This window comes from Anabas testudineus, chromosome 7 (assembly GCF_900324465.2).
Source record: "Anabas testudineus chromosome 7, fAnaTes1.2, whole genome shotgun sequence".
Lineage (NCBI taxonomy): Eukaryota > Metazoa > Chordata > Actinopteri > Anabantiformes > Anabantidae > Anabas > Anabas testudineus.
The window spans coordinates 13,908,362-13,925,187 of NC_046616.1; the positions used below are offsets into that span (position 1 = coordinate 13,908,362).

The window sequence follows — 16,826 nt, forward strand, 5'->3', positions numbered from 1 at the left end:
CGGTCACTAATTATGCTTCAATTAGCAGCCAACAGACCTTAAACAACCATCCCTAAATTACCTTTACACTCATGTCCATTGCTCTTTTCTCATTTCCTTTCTTCATTTCCCTCCTTCCTCCAGTCCTACAGTATGGCTCCCACCCCCCCTTCCAGTTAATATAGATGCACAAGCCATTAAGTTAACAGGTTATAGATTTATCACAAACTCATTTATCCCTAAGCACAAGCCATTATGATCCTTCAGTGAGTTAAATCAAGTGCACATGTACATGTGTGGGTGTGTGAATGAGCGTTAGTGTCTATATTTTTGTCTGTCCTCCCCTGCATGTGTATGAGTGTGTGGGGGTCTGTCTTTATGAGTGTGTCACATTGATGAGACATGTCCAGAGAAGCCAAAGCTCCCATCCGGGGACTATGGTTTGCTGTGGCACGTTTAGCCATGTCATCTCACTGCTCTGAACATCCCATCTCAATCAACACAGGAGTAACTCCTCACTCCCTCACTCTCTTTTTTATCCCATTGTTTCACTGTCTCTGAACAAATGGAGATGAGATAAGAGACATAAACAGAAACAGAGACATAGGTTGATGTCATCATTTCTCATCACTCTTCATTTCCATTAGCAGTTATCATGATAGGGCATAAAACAAACTTTAAGTCCATTATTACCAATCAATACTACTTGTTGTTTTTGTGTATTAATGCATCCTGCATACAGGTGTTGTCACTTAACTGGTAAAGTGTTTATTGGCTCACTGAGCTCTGGGTGTATTGCCACTACTGCACTTCACTTTCTCTTGTATGCAAGCAGGAGTGCCTGCAGCTATATGATGCTATCAGGTCTCAAACATTTCGGAGTAGTATTCAAACAAGCAGGCTGCTGGGCTAATGCCGGTTTTCTGTTATATTTGCATAAATCGGTTGACGCTAAACGAGAGCAAAAACAAGTCCTGTTTGCTCAAACTCAATATTAGAGAGGTACGCTTTCAACGGCTCGTTTTTCAACAGTAACCAATCTGATGCCAGCAGAACCTAAAAATGACCCATTAAGGTACATGCACAGCATGCTTTCCCTGAATGCATGTGTGTAGTACAGGAGCTGAATAGCAGACTAAAACACAGACATACATTGGCTGTTTTATTGTGTAAAGGCCAAAACCATTAATTAGAAGCAGCTAGCTTTAATAAAGGGGCCAATTTTGAGGTGGTTATGGAACACCCAGGCCAGGGCGGTGCGGTGACAGTTATGGGTGCTCTGGGGGCTGATAGCAGGCCACTAGTAGGGTAAGAGATGTAATTTAAGGCTAATAGGTGCTGTACGTCAGCTCTCATACCTCCCTGATGAGGGATTAAGGTTAGTCAAACAAGAGTGGCCATGTAAAAGGCACGTCTGTGTGGCACACAGATGCACGAGGGGCAAAGACACGCGTCAGTGCTCTTGAAAGCACGTATACAAACAGGTAAAGTGTGTCTTGGCAGCAGACAGCTACTTGTTTGTTCCAGTATTCGTCTCTCCGGCTCCACAGTCTAATGACTTTAATATACGGCTAATTTAAACCTATATTCTCTCACTCTCCTGCTTAATGTCTCTCTATCACTCACACACATACACATACAGCATGCTGTCTGTGCAGCATGTCTGACTGACCTGAGCAATCTGGCCTGACATCAGAGAGGCTGGCAGTTTCAGGGTGTTATGAGTGCTGCCACTCAGTATTAACCTCCACTTTCAGCACATTGCAGACTCAAATATTGTGTTGTGTGTGTGAGTGCTTGTGGGGTGACCACAGTGGCCGGAGCCTTGGCATTTTCATTACCATGATGGGCAAACAGTTCCATACAAGCATAAATACATTTTTAAGGAAAGGGGGGTATGAGAGACAGGTTGACAGAGATATAGGGATGAATGGATAGATTGAAAACAGAGAGTGACATTAGAGAAAGAGACAGGGTGTCTCGGTCCATGGTGTGAGTATATTTGCCCTAGCGTCTGCAAACAGTTTGGAACAGCTTCACCATTATATTTCCACAGAGCAGTCATGTGAAGTAGCCAGTAGGACAAACACACAGACACACTTTGTGGTATATTATATGCATGTTTACAAGGTTACACAAGGTCTCCAGCTTTAAAAGGAAAAGTACTGACCGCTGCCTTGGATGTAACCAATTACATCAGAGCTCCTCAAACTTTAAAAATCACCGTTGTCATTTAACAAAGCAGATGGCATGCGTTCTTAATTTCACCCACTCCCTGTTGTCACTCACTCCCTCTTGGTTCCTCTTGTTTTGCCTTTTTGTATTTAGTACAGTACAAGGATGAAAGAAAGTTGCTTTAAGGATGAGACAAGTGAGAACAGAGCAGCAAAGTGAGAAGAAAATGATGATGAAAGAGTGTGACTGTGAATAGAAGATGAATAAAAGGGAGTGAATCAGAACTCTGTGGAGTGGGCACGATGAGAGGAGCCTATTTGATGCTACTGGCGAGAAAGAATACAAAAATATAACGCAGAAAACAAGGCGATGAGGAAAGTGAGAGGAGGTGGATGGAGTGAGGAAGGATCTCTGTATGTGTGCCAGAAGAGCAGAGGAAGCGTGTAAGACAGAGAGGGGAAATCCTGCCTCACTGCCTCGCCACTCCTGCTGCATTTGCTTATGTCCGCTAACACACTAACGCATGGGGTCCACAGGACACAGGAAAGAATACCACACGGTGACACACACATAAACAAGGGAAGGCTTATAGTCACACAAACACATTGGTAGTGCACCGACACAATGACATGGCTATTAATGTCCTGTTTACACACAGCAATGGAAACCTGATACGTACAATGTGTGGATTCCTAGTCTGAGTCAAAAATGTATGTGTGAATAACAGAGGGAGTTTTAGCACAATGACATCTCCTTGGCTGTCTCACTCAGTGCTGATGATGCACAGCATGAGTCACTGGCTTAAGCATTTGGGTAAATCAGCCACTTAAAGGCTATCCATGACAATAGTCTGAGTGTATTAGTCATTCTAACTCCTGATTCCTGAGGTACAAATGCTAATCCAACAAAAACACCATTCTTTCCCAGGGCTAATGTCTCACACACTCATCTTGAATCATGCATAGTTGAGAGCTGCCTCCTGCTGCTACACAATTTATTGCAACATGCAAAAAAAAATCATAATAATAATAATAAGAAGAATAAAATAAAAAACTGAAACAAAAAAAAAAAGTTTTTTAAATGTATTGCTCTTTGTAGACAGTCCCTCGCAGATGCCTTACTGTTGACATTCTCAGCACACTTCCCTGGGGTATCCCATAATGCTGTGCAGCAGAGGCTGGTTGCCTGGCTACAGCGTGGCGTGCATATAGCAGTGATAGATATCATGAGCATGTGTGTGCATGTGTGTGTGTGTGTGTGTGTGTGTGTGTGTGTGCATCTTTTGATAGAAAGAAACCGCCACTGCTGAAGCAACATATGCAACAATAGGTGAATGAAGAATTTAAATATAAAAATCATGTAATGAAAATTTACAGTGAAAAAAAACAAAACATTCAGATTCTTCTTAAATTAATGTGCCCCCTGTCTAGTGAATGTGTGCTTGATTCTCCATGGGTTATTAATTTGACAGATAGACGTCTTTGTGGCTCCCTTCCTGTGTCGTGGGCGTGTGTGTGGTCCCACAGAGACACAGAGAGGTTACACACATGGCTGCCTCCATAACTTCACTCCCTGGGTAGAGAGTCACCCCAGAGGTCAAAAAGGATCTTGAGTGTGCACTCATTCAGCCATTCCTCTAGTCACCCCTCTCCCTCTTTCTCTCCTTCTTCATCTCTCATTTTGTCTAATGCAGCCATTACTGTGTGCCTCCTACATTGTAAGGAAATGTCCTGAGGGGGAGAGAGAAGGAGGACGAGGACACAGGAGGAGGTGGCAGTTCTCTTTTGGCGCACATGGGCAGGATGGTTCATTGTGAGAGATGAATGGGGGAAATAAGGAGCCTCTCTGTACGTCTGTGTTCATTTGTTTATGTTTATTCACACATGTACGATACAAATACGTCTGAATTACAGTATATATATTCATACATTAAAAAGACTCTCTCTACTCCTCCTCTTCATTCATGTGATGTTCCTTCCTATCAAATTACCCACCTAAACCAAACATAAACAACTGGGTCATCACCTCAGTTGTCCCTTCAGCTACAGAACTCCTGAGAAAGTTAGGGTCCCACACACTGTAGAGTAGGGCATAACATTAAACCCTAAATAGTGATTACTGCCTCACACTCCTGGTGATGACTGAGGACATAATCTAGTCCACGCTTATGTCTGATCATCTTCCTAAATCTACTAAACCACTCATCACAACGCCAAATCGGCATATGTCTCTCTCTGATTAGATTGGCCAAAGAGGATTATGTACTGTCTAAGAGTAGATGCAGCCCGGGGTTAGCAAAATGCTATGCACTGGACTGTCCAGGGGCATTAAAGGGATGGTGAGCATCAAATTTAAAAACTAAAAGCTGATTCGATACGTTCACAACCTAGAGACCCAGACTCGCTGCACCCCAAATTGGGGTCAAAGTTGTCCTGAGAAGAATAAACACATGATTTACTGTTTGTTCTACTTATACTTTATATGTTGTTATTTATTTATAAGCAAGCATTTATCCAGATGTTTATAGCTTTTCCAGGTGTGTACACTCACACATACAATCTGTGAGATCTGCAAGAGTATTATTGCATTGATCCACAGTAAGAGAATGGATTCAGAAGTATGATGAACGTATCAGCTCACTATAATCATCGTCATACTCTATTATTATTATTATTGGAATGAAGGTAGACTGACAAAGATGGCTATCCCACATTTCTAGATACTGTTTAAAATATAATTATATTATCAGATTTTTGTCTTTAATTTCACTGAATTAACACATGTATTTCTCTCTCTTCACAAAACAGGACATATAAAAATGAATTAAGGCAGCTGAGACCATGAACCAATTTCGTATAAAACTGTGCAGATTGGCAGCCACTGATTTTAGTGAATTTATTGTTTTGGCTCATCTCATGCGACTGTTTCAAAGGAACAAGTCAGACAGAAGTTTTCCAAAAACTAAAACTGAATGTCACTGTTGGATGATGTCACTGAATTTGTGAGCCTGTGTACAGTGTTTCATATCCTGGGAAACAGTTATCAAACCAGATGCACTGTACATGTTCTCCTATGTGTTTGCAGGTGCTTATACGGTGTGTGTGTTTGTGTGTGTGTGTGTGCGTGTGTGTGTGTGTGCTGATAGACTGATAGACTGAGAGTGTCCATTGGGAATACCAGGCCATACCCTCGCTGGGAGATGAAAAATGATACACCGTCCACATCACATTTATCTTTCAAACACCATCTGGACATTGTCACACATACATACATCAGCGCACGTACACACACATGCGCTTGGGCATGAATGCACACTCCCATACGCCTCTCTGGAGAGAGAGACAAGGTCAGGAGGTCTGTGGTCTAATTGAAAGAGCACATGGTGCTACAGTGACATTAAAATGTTCAGGGCTTCATTAGGGTCTTGGAGAGACGACGTAAGACCTGATTATGTTACACCTGATTCAATCTGTTTGAAAGTAAGCATATGGAAAACATTCAATTTGGGGAATACTACTCTCTTACCACAGTTGCTAAGCACAAGAATAACTACGTCACATCACGATTTGACCTTGAGTTCTGGGTTGAATCAAAGTTCTCAGTTTGAAAATATCTGACCGACATTCAGTCTGTCTTTTTATGTTTCCCCTTTTTCATCTCCCCCCTCTCAATCTCTCTTTTCTTCCTTCTAAACTTTGCCGTCCTCGGTGATTCCCTCACTTCCTCCGCTCCCTAAATTACAGTTATTACGGTGTCAGCCCACCCTCCACGTAAAAGCAGCTTCAGAGGAGTTAAGGACACTTTAATTCTGTTTTTAGCGCCTGCTAGGGACCAATTACAATACCACAGACACAGTCCCAAGACAGCCAGATGCCTTTAAAGAGTAGGGCTGGCCCCTGCCCACTTTACACAACCAACTGGTTGAAACCAAAAAACTTTTAAAAGGTTTCATTTGCAAAGACATTAAAGTTTCATCCACACCAACATGGGGCAGCAGGATTCCAAAGCTAGGCAGTCCATCTCTTCCTAGTCATCTGACACCACATCAAAAAGATGATTCACTGAGCCACTGATAAAGTCATATCTCTGAAGCATACCCACATCTCTAGACTCATACTGACCACAGCAATCCATGACAATGGCTGTGGGGACTGAGCAAACTGTTACTCAAAAGGATTGGAAGAGGGTCATGCTGGGACTGTGGCTTTTTAGGTCAATAAAAGTGGAGAGGAAGAACTGCAGGGGAGTGGAATGGAGAGAAAGCACAACCGGAGGAAGGGTCCTCGACAGCTCTTAGATGAAACTGAAATCTATGTGCATGTAATACTCTCTGGCAGCGAGTTGATACGCGCCCCATTTCAGCCTTTTAATGACCCACATCTCCTCCGTCATCGTCCTTCATCCTAACATCCTGAGTCCATCTCTCTTTTCCATCTCTTCATCAAGCAGGGCCACGAACATACACACAAATTACGCTACCTAACTTCAAACATGGCTGCTGCGGCCTGACGAGAAGGCTGAGTGACAGGCATACAGTACATTTGGAGAGAGATTTGGTTGCCTCTTAGACTTCACTGAGTCTATTCAGGTTCCAAAGGTTGGCTGCTAGTACGACCTGGCTGACGCCATTTGTGAGTCTGTAAACGCGCCCAGCTGCCAGAAAGTAGGCATCCATACCTGCCAAAAGAGCTCTTGGCTGCTCGACATCCTTACAAATGGCAGTCAAACTACAAGATTTGTTCAGCAGAGGATGCAGAGAGAAAGGAGAATTCATGTGTGTTTTGTTGCTGCAAAAACTTGCAAATGTGTGAGTGCATCAAACCTGGTGTTAGGTCATCACAGCAGACTTCTATGGATCCAGACGAGCAGTCACTCAGTTCATCCACTGAAAAATCACTTTCCTGCATCCGCAGTCTGTCAACACATTACGAACAGAGCTTTGTCACATCTGCTACTCCACATGCAAATTGCTTATTACAATCAAACACATATGCTACTGTGTACGACAATAGAAGGAAATTTACTTTTGCAGATGTGTCACAATAATTTCCATAAAAGCAAATTTTAGCACCAGAAAATCACAGATAAATCACAAAGCACTGCATCGTTATAAAGGAAAAACTAAATCTAATCTAAAAATGGACTCAAAATATCTTCATTTTGTCTAAATATTTATTTTATAAATGTTGTATTCCTTGGACCTGATGTACTAAAGATGTGCGTGTACAAAACTCGACAGAGACCAGACAAACTAATCTACTTAGCATGGAAATTGAGGATTGCATCTTTGAAATGAGCAAAATACTGCATGCTGTAAGTTTTGCATCTGTGCCTTTATGCAAATCTGCTTGTGCATGGATGGATGATATTATTTATAAGAGTAGGATACAAAGGGGAAATGAAAGAATGCAACCAAAACACATGCTTACCACTGCCTGCGTAATGGTCGAATTTGGAGCTGTAGGGTGAACTATGGGCTATGTTTACCAACAAATGCATGCAATTCAGCACTTGACATTTAGGATCTTGGCAAATCAGGTCCCATGTACTCATTCTCCATAGCTTGACTCATTTCCCTGAAGCACCACACACCACTCAACCAACACACCAGGCACAGTACAATGTCTTTTTTACTTACAAAATTAGATTCACAGTTTTCTTGTTTTTATTCCGCATTGTGAGAAACTATGTGTATGTGAGAGAGAACAACAGTAAAATGAGTCAGCCCAGAGGCTGTCAAGAGGACACTTTAAGAATCAGCTCTGCTCCATAAAACACCAAGTGTGTGTATGCATGCACACAACTGTATGACTAGAGGAGATACAAAGGAATTAGACAGAAATTGCCACAGCAGACCTCTGGGGCTGTTCTAATATCTAGACTGTATAATATATGTCAGTAGAAGGGGGGTAGTGAGAAGCCACAAAGTGAGAGCATGATCATATGATAATGACAGGGAAAGGGATTTACAATGGGGTCAGTGAACAGGGGCTGATGATGGGAAGTGTTAATAAACTCAAAAAGAAAAGTGTGTGTGTGTGTGTGTGTGTGTGTCAGCACAGGCCACTCACCTGTAGCTAAAGGGAGCCACAGCCGCCATGTTGACCCTGTGTGTGTGCGCGTCATTTTCTAGGCTTTGATTCTTTTGATGACCCGCCATCTTGGATATACCTGGCACGGTGAACGTGATGGGTGGCATCGGCAGAGGACCAGGAGTGGAAGCCGGACTACTGTCCTCGGGCGTCCCCATCTCCTCGTCCGATTGGCTGGTGGAGTCACTGTGACCCCTGATGGCGTCCTCGCAGCTTCTTTCAGGGAGAGATGAGAGGTTACTGTTGTTCAATATGGCAGACTTGGCTGGGTGGTTTTCTGTGAACTCTTCCTCTCTTCCTTGGATGCCTTCGCTTATTTCCTGGGATAAAATACTGGAGCTGCCACCTTTCCTGAACTGGAGCGGAGGACACGGGTTGCTGGCTCCCCATGATTGGTTGTTGTTGGTGATGGTGTTTCTGTTGCGATTGGAATGATGAAGTATCTGTGTTGGCGTGTGAGTCAGGGCAGGTGTTACCAGATCCAGCGTGTCTTTGGACTGTCGGGGCGTTGTCCGGCGCTGGGTCAGTGGGCTGTTGCAAGCAGAGCGAGACACCTGGGAAACAGGAAGAGCTCCCGTCCTCTGGAAGAGTTGACTTTTCAGACTAGCATCTCTCAGCCGGTCCATGGAGGAAGGCCCGGGGATCCCAGAGCTACGTGGTAAAAGTGAAGGCGATTGCACGGGTGTGTGTGTAGGAGTGTGTGTGGGTGTGTGTCTGGGGGTCTGAGTCGAGGCCCTGGGCAGGTCATTAGCCTGGTGGCGGGAGTGTGCTTTGGGGGAAAAGGTCAACAGGCTACGTGGTAGTGGGATTCCTGAAGAAGGAGGCCCACGGGGGGCCTTAACATTGACTCCCCCACTCATAATTGACCTAAACAGAGAAACACAAAGACACACAAGATAAGTTAAAGGTGGATGCTCCACTTTGAAGAAAAAGTCATAGCAACAATATGAAGCTACTAGTGACAAAAGATTTAGAGACGACATTTCCATCAGACTGATTCAATCAGGTGGACTAGAACGTTTTGATGCAGAGTTAAGTAAACATCCAAAGTACTTGAACATGTGAATCGAGCACAAATGACCAAGTCACGATAAACCACGAGTTGAGCTTGTTTTCAACAAGGAATGGAGCTTCTGCGCACGCACAATCACATTTGCCCGCTGGATCTTGAAAACACAAAAAACAGCTTCACACACACAGACACATGCTCACAACAACGCCTACCAGCTGCTTCCAGTGCCCTCCATTCTCAGATAACAGATTTTCTCCACATAATGAATTCAAACACACTAAAACACAGACTTGCACATCTCACAGACAAACCGCTTCACAGGATGTTAGAGATCATCCTCACCTGATTTGCTTTGATTCCAGAGATTCACAGCTTCTCTTACCTTCTTCGCTGTTTCAATTTAGATATATATTTAGAGATATTCCAAGAAATATAAGAGCGTGATTAATATTCCTCGTGTACTTCTGTTCTGTGCAAGCCACAGTGAATGTTGGCCAAGCGAAAGCTTTCATGTGATATCAGATAATTTAAGTACCTCGGGCAGCTTGCTGGAGGGAGAGAGGGTTGGAGGGTGTGAAGTTGGAAGAAAGGCAGGGAGGAGAGGGGGAAAGGGAGGAAACAACATGTTTGCTTGGAAAGGAACGGATACCAAATTAATTCACTATCCTTATAGAACGTAAGAACTTCATCAGAGTGTTAAACCTCATTCACTATATCTCACATGGTATAAAATCAAATCATAATTCTTTTTTTTTACTTCATTTGTAGCGTTACAGGTCCTGACATTTACATTTAAGTGAGAAATTATTGGAATTAAATTGTTCAGGCTGAGAAAATGCTTGAATATATGTATTTGTAGGAACTTACTAGTATATAAAGACACTTCGCACGTTGCACTTTTGCTTTGGAACACTGCAGTACAAATATGATTATAACCTATCACACACACACACACACACACACACACACACACACACACACGCAAACTCACAAATTCACAGACTTAACGCTTAACCCTACTTGCCCTTTCTTAAATAGCAGAACGTTTGCTGCCAGAAGACTTCTTGGGAAGCTGTCTCTACTGAAGCAGAGATGCATCAAATTAAGCCGTCCAAGTCACAAGGATAAAATGTTGGATTACTTCACAGCATCTCTAATCGCCGTATTGCACACACTGTAATGTGAATCACACAAACACGCACCAGAACGTGACTGTGGTCTGAGCAAAAGGTCCCCGCAGCAGAAAGAGACTGACTCCTCAGACTAAAGTTATACGTTACAGGAGACCTTGAGTTCACGTTCTTACTATGTGAGCCATACAGACACAGAAAATGTCTGTCGTGCTAAGGACTGGTGCTCCATCACAGTTTACTCAAAATTAATGAAGAGCAGCAGTGATGCTACAGAAGGTAAACAGAGACAGATGTGATCATCTATCCTCCTTTCCCCTCATTTCTCCTCATAAATTCATGCTACTCCTCATTCCCATTACCCCCATTCTGTCTTTCTCTGTCTCTCTTTCTCTCGTTCTTTCTCACGGGAGGCTGAGTCACTAATAACCATCAGAATTTCTGTCTGTCTGCTGCAATTCCTACTAGGATTTCCAAGAGCACAGGTGCAGTCTAGCGATGTGTCTATCTGTATGGAAATTGTCTGTTCCTTGGGGATTCACGGTGGTCATGCCAATACTACAGCAGTCCATGTAAGGACACGCAGAGGCTCAGGCTGTAGACAAAGAAATCAGAAATAAAACATCTCTTCATGCTGAAACCAGCGGCTAAATGCAAGGAAAAACAATCAAATCCATTTTGATTCCTGTAATTCCTTCTTGTTACCCATGTAGGGAATGTTTTCTGCAAAACTCACAAAATTATTTATCCTTCTATTCTACAAGTGCCTTATTAATCATTAGGACGCTAGTTTGTTGATTTGTTGACTCATTCACTGAGGGTTTAACTACTTGAAATTTGCCTGGCTACATAAATCTGTGTAGATATTTGTGGAGTTGTCAAAAGATCTACAAAAAGAACAGTACAGTATATATGAATTTTGGTTTGTGACATTAATAAAAGATGTTACCAACACTGATGACAGCACACATATCAGCTGTCTGTTTCTAGCATAAGGACAGACGTAAGAAAGAAAGCTTTTATATGTTCTGCTCCAACCATTGAAAATAAATTACAAAAGACAATCACACTGAAATATCTGGTTTTACTGACTCCTTTGCTGCTCGATTATGTCCTTAACATATTTTAGCCTCCTTAACATTGACAAATATTTGCCCATGAATCACAAGGGTCTTGAATTTAATGACTTGGTCAGTGTGCAAGGATGCTACTGACCTCTGCTGGATATATTGTGCAACTACACAATTAGAGACTGCAATTGTGAAGCTTAACTTTAAGCCACATAACCAGGAGTCACATCACATGAGCTGATAAAAACATCTTTAACCTCAGTTACATACAGACAGTTACATATGTCTTTTATGGTTAGAGAGAAAAAAGTAGGGCAGCACGATAGCTAGTATTAGATGTTGACTTCTGACTTCTGGCTTCTCTGTCCCATGACACATGCAGCATGAACTGAGTTTGACCTGATCAACTGACACTTGCATTACCTTCCTCATACACACACACACAAAACCATGCACTCGCATGTACCTTCCCCCTTGCGATGAGCACCCTCTGACTCATCACAAAATCAATAAATGAGGTAGTAACACAGAGCTCTCTGTCTGGCGAAGGACATTAGCAGTGTTTTTGTTTGCGACACTCAAGCTAGAAAGTTTACAATAGATTTATATAATAACCTCCATAAGGACAACAGCAACCACAACAACCACAACAACAACAGAGATAATGTGTTGTCATAAATCGTCTTACAGGAGCCTTGTGACTTACAATGCTGCAGAAACATTAAAATGTGCAGCTAGGATTCCTGGAAAGGCTCCGTTTTCTTAGTATACAGTCACAACAGAATAAAAACAACATCTGAAGCTCATAAACCCCTTATGAGGAAATGTCACGCGCCAGATCTGGTGGCCCACTGGTGTCTTACCTCTCACTGGAGTACTGAGTCCTTCAGTGTGTGGTTAGGCCGAGCAGGCAGAGCCGGCAGGAGGGAGGTCACACTTCTGCAACGTCCCGGGAACAATGGGGTGTTTTTTCCTGGATCACTGTTGCATCCTCACCACCGGACTCCCATTGGTCCGCACTGCACTCTCCATTCACCGAGACAGGAAGCTGTGACAAACAGGAACAATATTTTCAGCCAATCAGAGGCCGCCGTAACGAGGTGACTCATTTTCAAAGTCACTTTCTCTGATGAAATCAGAGTTCTCATCTTTTGGTGCAAAAAAGTCATCACATATATACACACAGACACACACACACATGTTTGAACAATAAACAGTTTGTTATCATGACTCAATATCCCAAAGGGAAATTTGGGTCATAGTGATCCACAGTGACACATAGTGGATCATCATCACAAATTCCACTGAATTTACAGTGTAGTTACTGTAAATCATGTGGAAACTTTGCATCTGCTGAGTGCCACGGAGCTGTGACTCTTTTTTTTTTCTTTTCTAACAGTTCTGAAACGACGTCACTGACTGAGAATAAAGACTTGTGTAAGAAGAGTGGAACCCAGTCACATACACATGGAGTCACAAGTGTTAAGATTTCTACAGAGGAAGTTTGAATCCCTCACAAACTCACAAACACACACACACACACACACACACACATCCTCACCAGATGTCAATCAATACAAAAGCTAGTTTAGTGCTGCAAAGACAAGCGCCCACACAATCCCATCAGGACAGAGAATCAGAGCAGTCCCACTCTACCAACAACACAAACATCACCATGCATGCACAAACTGTGTCCTTTCATTCTGATTCACTATGACAGGTCACTCTCAGCACGTATGCACACTACAGTATGTATGCTATACATGCTGCACTGACTTTGTGCTGACTCAGGCTGGTCGCATCATGTCATCGCTGGTTTCAGGACACCCCCACCTCTCTCATCCCCTCTCTCCCTCTCTTTTCATCCCACTTAAGCTCTGCCTTTCTATCTGTTCGTCTCTCTCTCTTCCACTCTGCCACCATCTCTGCCTGCTAATTGTGATATCACTGCGAACATGTTCATGGTACATCAATTTTAGTGCTTCATTTACACAAAATCCACAGGGAAAGAAAAGAAACGAGCAGGAAACAAAGCGCTCTTAGTTGGATTTACAAAAAAACAAACGCACAAATATGGGAAGTTACACAAGAGCTGTCCAAATAACACAAATACAAGCAGAAATGGCAGTGGTGTGAAATGGAAACACTAACTAATGTGAAATAAACACCAGCTTACACTCACCCTCTGCACGCACCAGGATACAAAGAATCAAGTGAGTTTGTCTCCAATCTGTATGCTGCTGAGTGCGTCCAGCCTCACTCCCTGCCTTTGCTTCTGTCTACTTTTGCCCGGCAGGCCCCTGACTTGCAAGCATTGTGCGTTTGTGTGTGTGTGTTTCTGTCTGTCACTCCACTTCTCTATCACGTCATGCCGCTCAGCTGCTGCCGCAGTACGCCCGCAGCCATATCACCGCCCCTCTCCTCCAACCCAATCTCTCTCGCTCTCTCTCTCTTTTCCTCCCAGTAATGGACCTGTTGGCTCCGCTCCCTCCCTCTGTGAGGTGAAATGTAAGCCCGGCTCAGGCGGGTCCATTAGCTGGATGAGTGTGTGTGTGTGTGTGAGTGTTTGTGTGCGTGTGTGTGTGTGTGTGTGTGTGTGTGTGTGTATGCTCATGCACGGCAGCCAATGTGGTGTGAGTAATACATTGTAATTAAGCAGATGTAACCACAAATGTGACAAACCCGCTTTCACTGTCTAATTGGTGGTTAGGGAAAAGCAGCATGAAAAAAGAACATCCAGGCCTATAGGCTAATGTTAGATTTTCAGACGCGCATAAACACACACACACGAGCACACACATACATCTGAGGTCTATATCTGTACTCAGCGCGCATGCCTACATGGATGAGCATGCCGGAGGAGAAGGAGAGGATCCATCACTCCTCTAATTCGTCCCACACCTCTAATGAAAGTGATAAGGCAGAGAGAGAAAGAAATAAGGGCCATACAAATCAGGAGAGGGTATGGAGGCAGCGATGGAAATCAACGCATGCAGAGTAAAAAAGCCTCTATTGACATCTTCACCAGATGACAAATACAGAGTAACAACACACACGTGCATCCTCGATCTGACCTTGCACTCGGTCTGACCATCACCGTAAACCACACCGTAAAAATCTCATCACATGGAGCCCGGCTGCTGAAAATAGCTGATCCAGGAAAAACTGTGATTTCAACTCTGTTATTGACAACCGTCACAGATATTTCTACAGATTTCCCCGTGTTTACCCTTTGGTACATACACAGATTCATACTGACGATGAGTTTAATAGAAAGGAACCTGGTTGTTTTGTGATTTTCCTTCCTTGTTTGTTGCTTTCCAATCTTTGCTCTCTCCCCGCTTGTGTGCCTCTCCCTGTGTCACCCTCGAACTCCCTCTGCATTTCTCTGTCTATTCTACCCTCTTCTCATATTTCTGCTGTGCTAGCTTACAGTTTGACACACAGACATAAGGGACAGTGCTGAATATTTAATGAAGGCCGTGATACACAACAGTATCAGACCCATAAAACATGCCAGCAGTGCCCTGTTTTCACTCTTTATATTCAGTAGTATCTTTTTCTTAGGCGCTTTCCATGTTTTTCTTTTAGTGTAAATCATTAGACTGAACCATCTGCAGGCATCTTTACAGACTTAATCTTGAATAAAGTGCAGCCCGAGAGCTCTCTGCCTGATCACATATTGATCAGACATTTACTCCTGCTCACACTTGACTAGGTCTGCAGGCTTCATGAATAACAATAAATGTGTCCAGTTAAACTGCAGCATGCATCTACTGTAAATTAATCAATTGTTCAACCAACCATGATGAATTGATTAATGGAATTAGAACACATCGCATTGTCCAGAAAACACACACGCACGTATACACACATATACTGTTTACAAGAACCTCCAACATCTTCTGTGTCAAACACACACGTACACACTTTCCAACACATGTACAGTAAGTATTTTATTTAGAGTATAATCAAATAAATGCTCACCTGCAGGTATTCACATTAATGCCAAGGCCCCTCTTCTGTTTTTCCAGCTCCCACTTGAAGACTCAAATGTGTTACACTCTAACGTCAGCCAAAAGGACAGAACACACTCACATGATCTGTTGCTTTGTCTCAATGAGACGTATAACAGAGGGATTATGGGTAAGAGTAGCAGCATCTGCAACATGTGTGCGTATGTGTGTTAAGGGGTGAGGGGTTAATGACATAAATAATCTTCTAATGCCCCCGAAAGCATGTCAACTCCCCCGTGACACGGACCCTGGCAGACGCTGCCGTCACAATGGAACAGTTGTGTCACTGTCACCCCCGGGCAGAATCTGGATAGATAAGAGGGGGTGGGAGGTGGGAGGTGGGGGTCTAACATGTTGACTGGTGCATGGGTTATCAGATGTGAAAAGACAGAACAAGTGCTAATCCGCAACACATAGAAAGTACAGGTTATCTCAGCTCAGAGGAAGGAAACAGTTGTGTATTTGTGTCCAACTACCGCAGCACGTTTTTCAAAACGCATCAGCATCAGCTGAGTTTGTCTCCACAGTACGATGTGCAGCTGCATTGATGACACTAGATGGAGGCGTTCCTCAAACATTACAGCAAGCCAGTACTAGAACACACACACACACACACACACACACATAGTTCTGCCCTTGGGATATTTTGATTTTGTGTTATTAATTTCTGGTTCCTCCCTGTTGTTTTACCTGTTCTCTCCTACAAACACACACACACACTCACACGCTTATCCTTTACATTTAAAAGACCAATTAATCACGAAAAAAATAAGCAAAATTAGTAACAATATTAGAAACTGCTATTTGCAGGCTTACATTCCTACAATGTGGAATAAAAATATTGCTGTTTGTTGGCGTACAATGCAACGTAAGTACCCACAATGTCCACATGATGGTAGCATTGTAGAACTCAATGCTCTTTAATCACTGTCTGTATTAGCTAGCAGCTTCACAGTGGATTTCTATTAATGCTTTGTCATCCATTAAACACGTCTGAGTGACCTTTAACAGCTAATCTCTGAAGGTCATTTTAGATTGTGGTGATAAAGAACAAAGGCTGTGATGAGATTGCAAGAGGAAAAAAAGCTGATTTATTTTACTCTTCAAGTTGTTTTTGTGTTAAAGGTTAACCTCAACACAGGAGAATTTACTGTCTCATAAGACAATAGACAGAGAAAAGATCAAACACCAAGGATAATATAATTATTGATGTAGTAAACTGTGAGGTTAATGTAATGTAGACTCTCACCTGGTCTCTGTACTGCTTGGAGAAATCTAGGAGAAGTTTATAAGTCTAGTGTATGTTAGTGTAGTAGTGTATGTTAACCCTCTTCACGCAACTTCAGGACTAA

At 42.9% G+C, this 16,826-nt stretch overlaps 1 protein-coding gene across 4 annotated transcripts in view; it reads right to left on the bottom strand.

The window, feature by feature from the left end:
- Positions 1-12,506, bottom strand: part of LOC113167426 (neuron navigator 1-like) — a 68,758-nt gene extending 56,252 nt beyond the window's left edge. For 3 of the 4 annotated variants that reach the window (XM_026368035.1, XM_026368033.1, XM_026368032.1), the window contains exons 1-3: positions 12,322-12,506; positions 8,226-9,113; positions 6,977-7,068 (exon numbers count right to left, since the gene is read on the bottom strand). In XM_026368035.1, coding sequence (XP_026223820.1) covers positions 6,977-7,068; positions 8,226-9,106 — 973 coding nt within the window. In that variant the 5' untranslated portion in view covers positions 9,107-9,113; positions 12,322-12,506. The remainder of the gene's footprint in view (positions 1-6,976; positions 7,069-8,225; positions 9,114-12,321) is intronic. The other variant, XM_026368037.1, reaches the window with a different exon arrangement.
- Between the last annotated feature and the right edge of the window lie 4,320 nt (positions 12,507-16,826).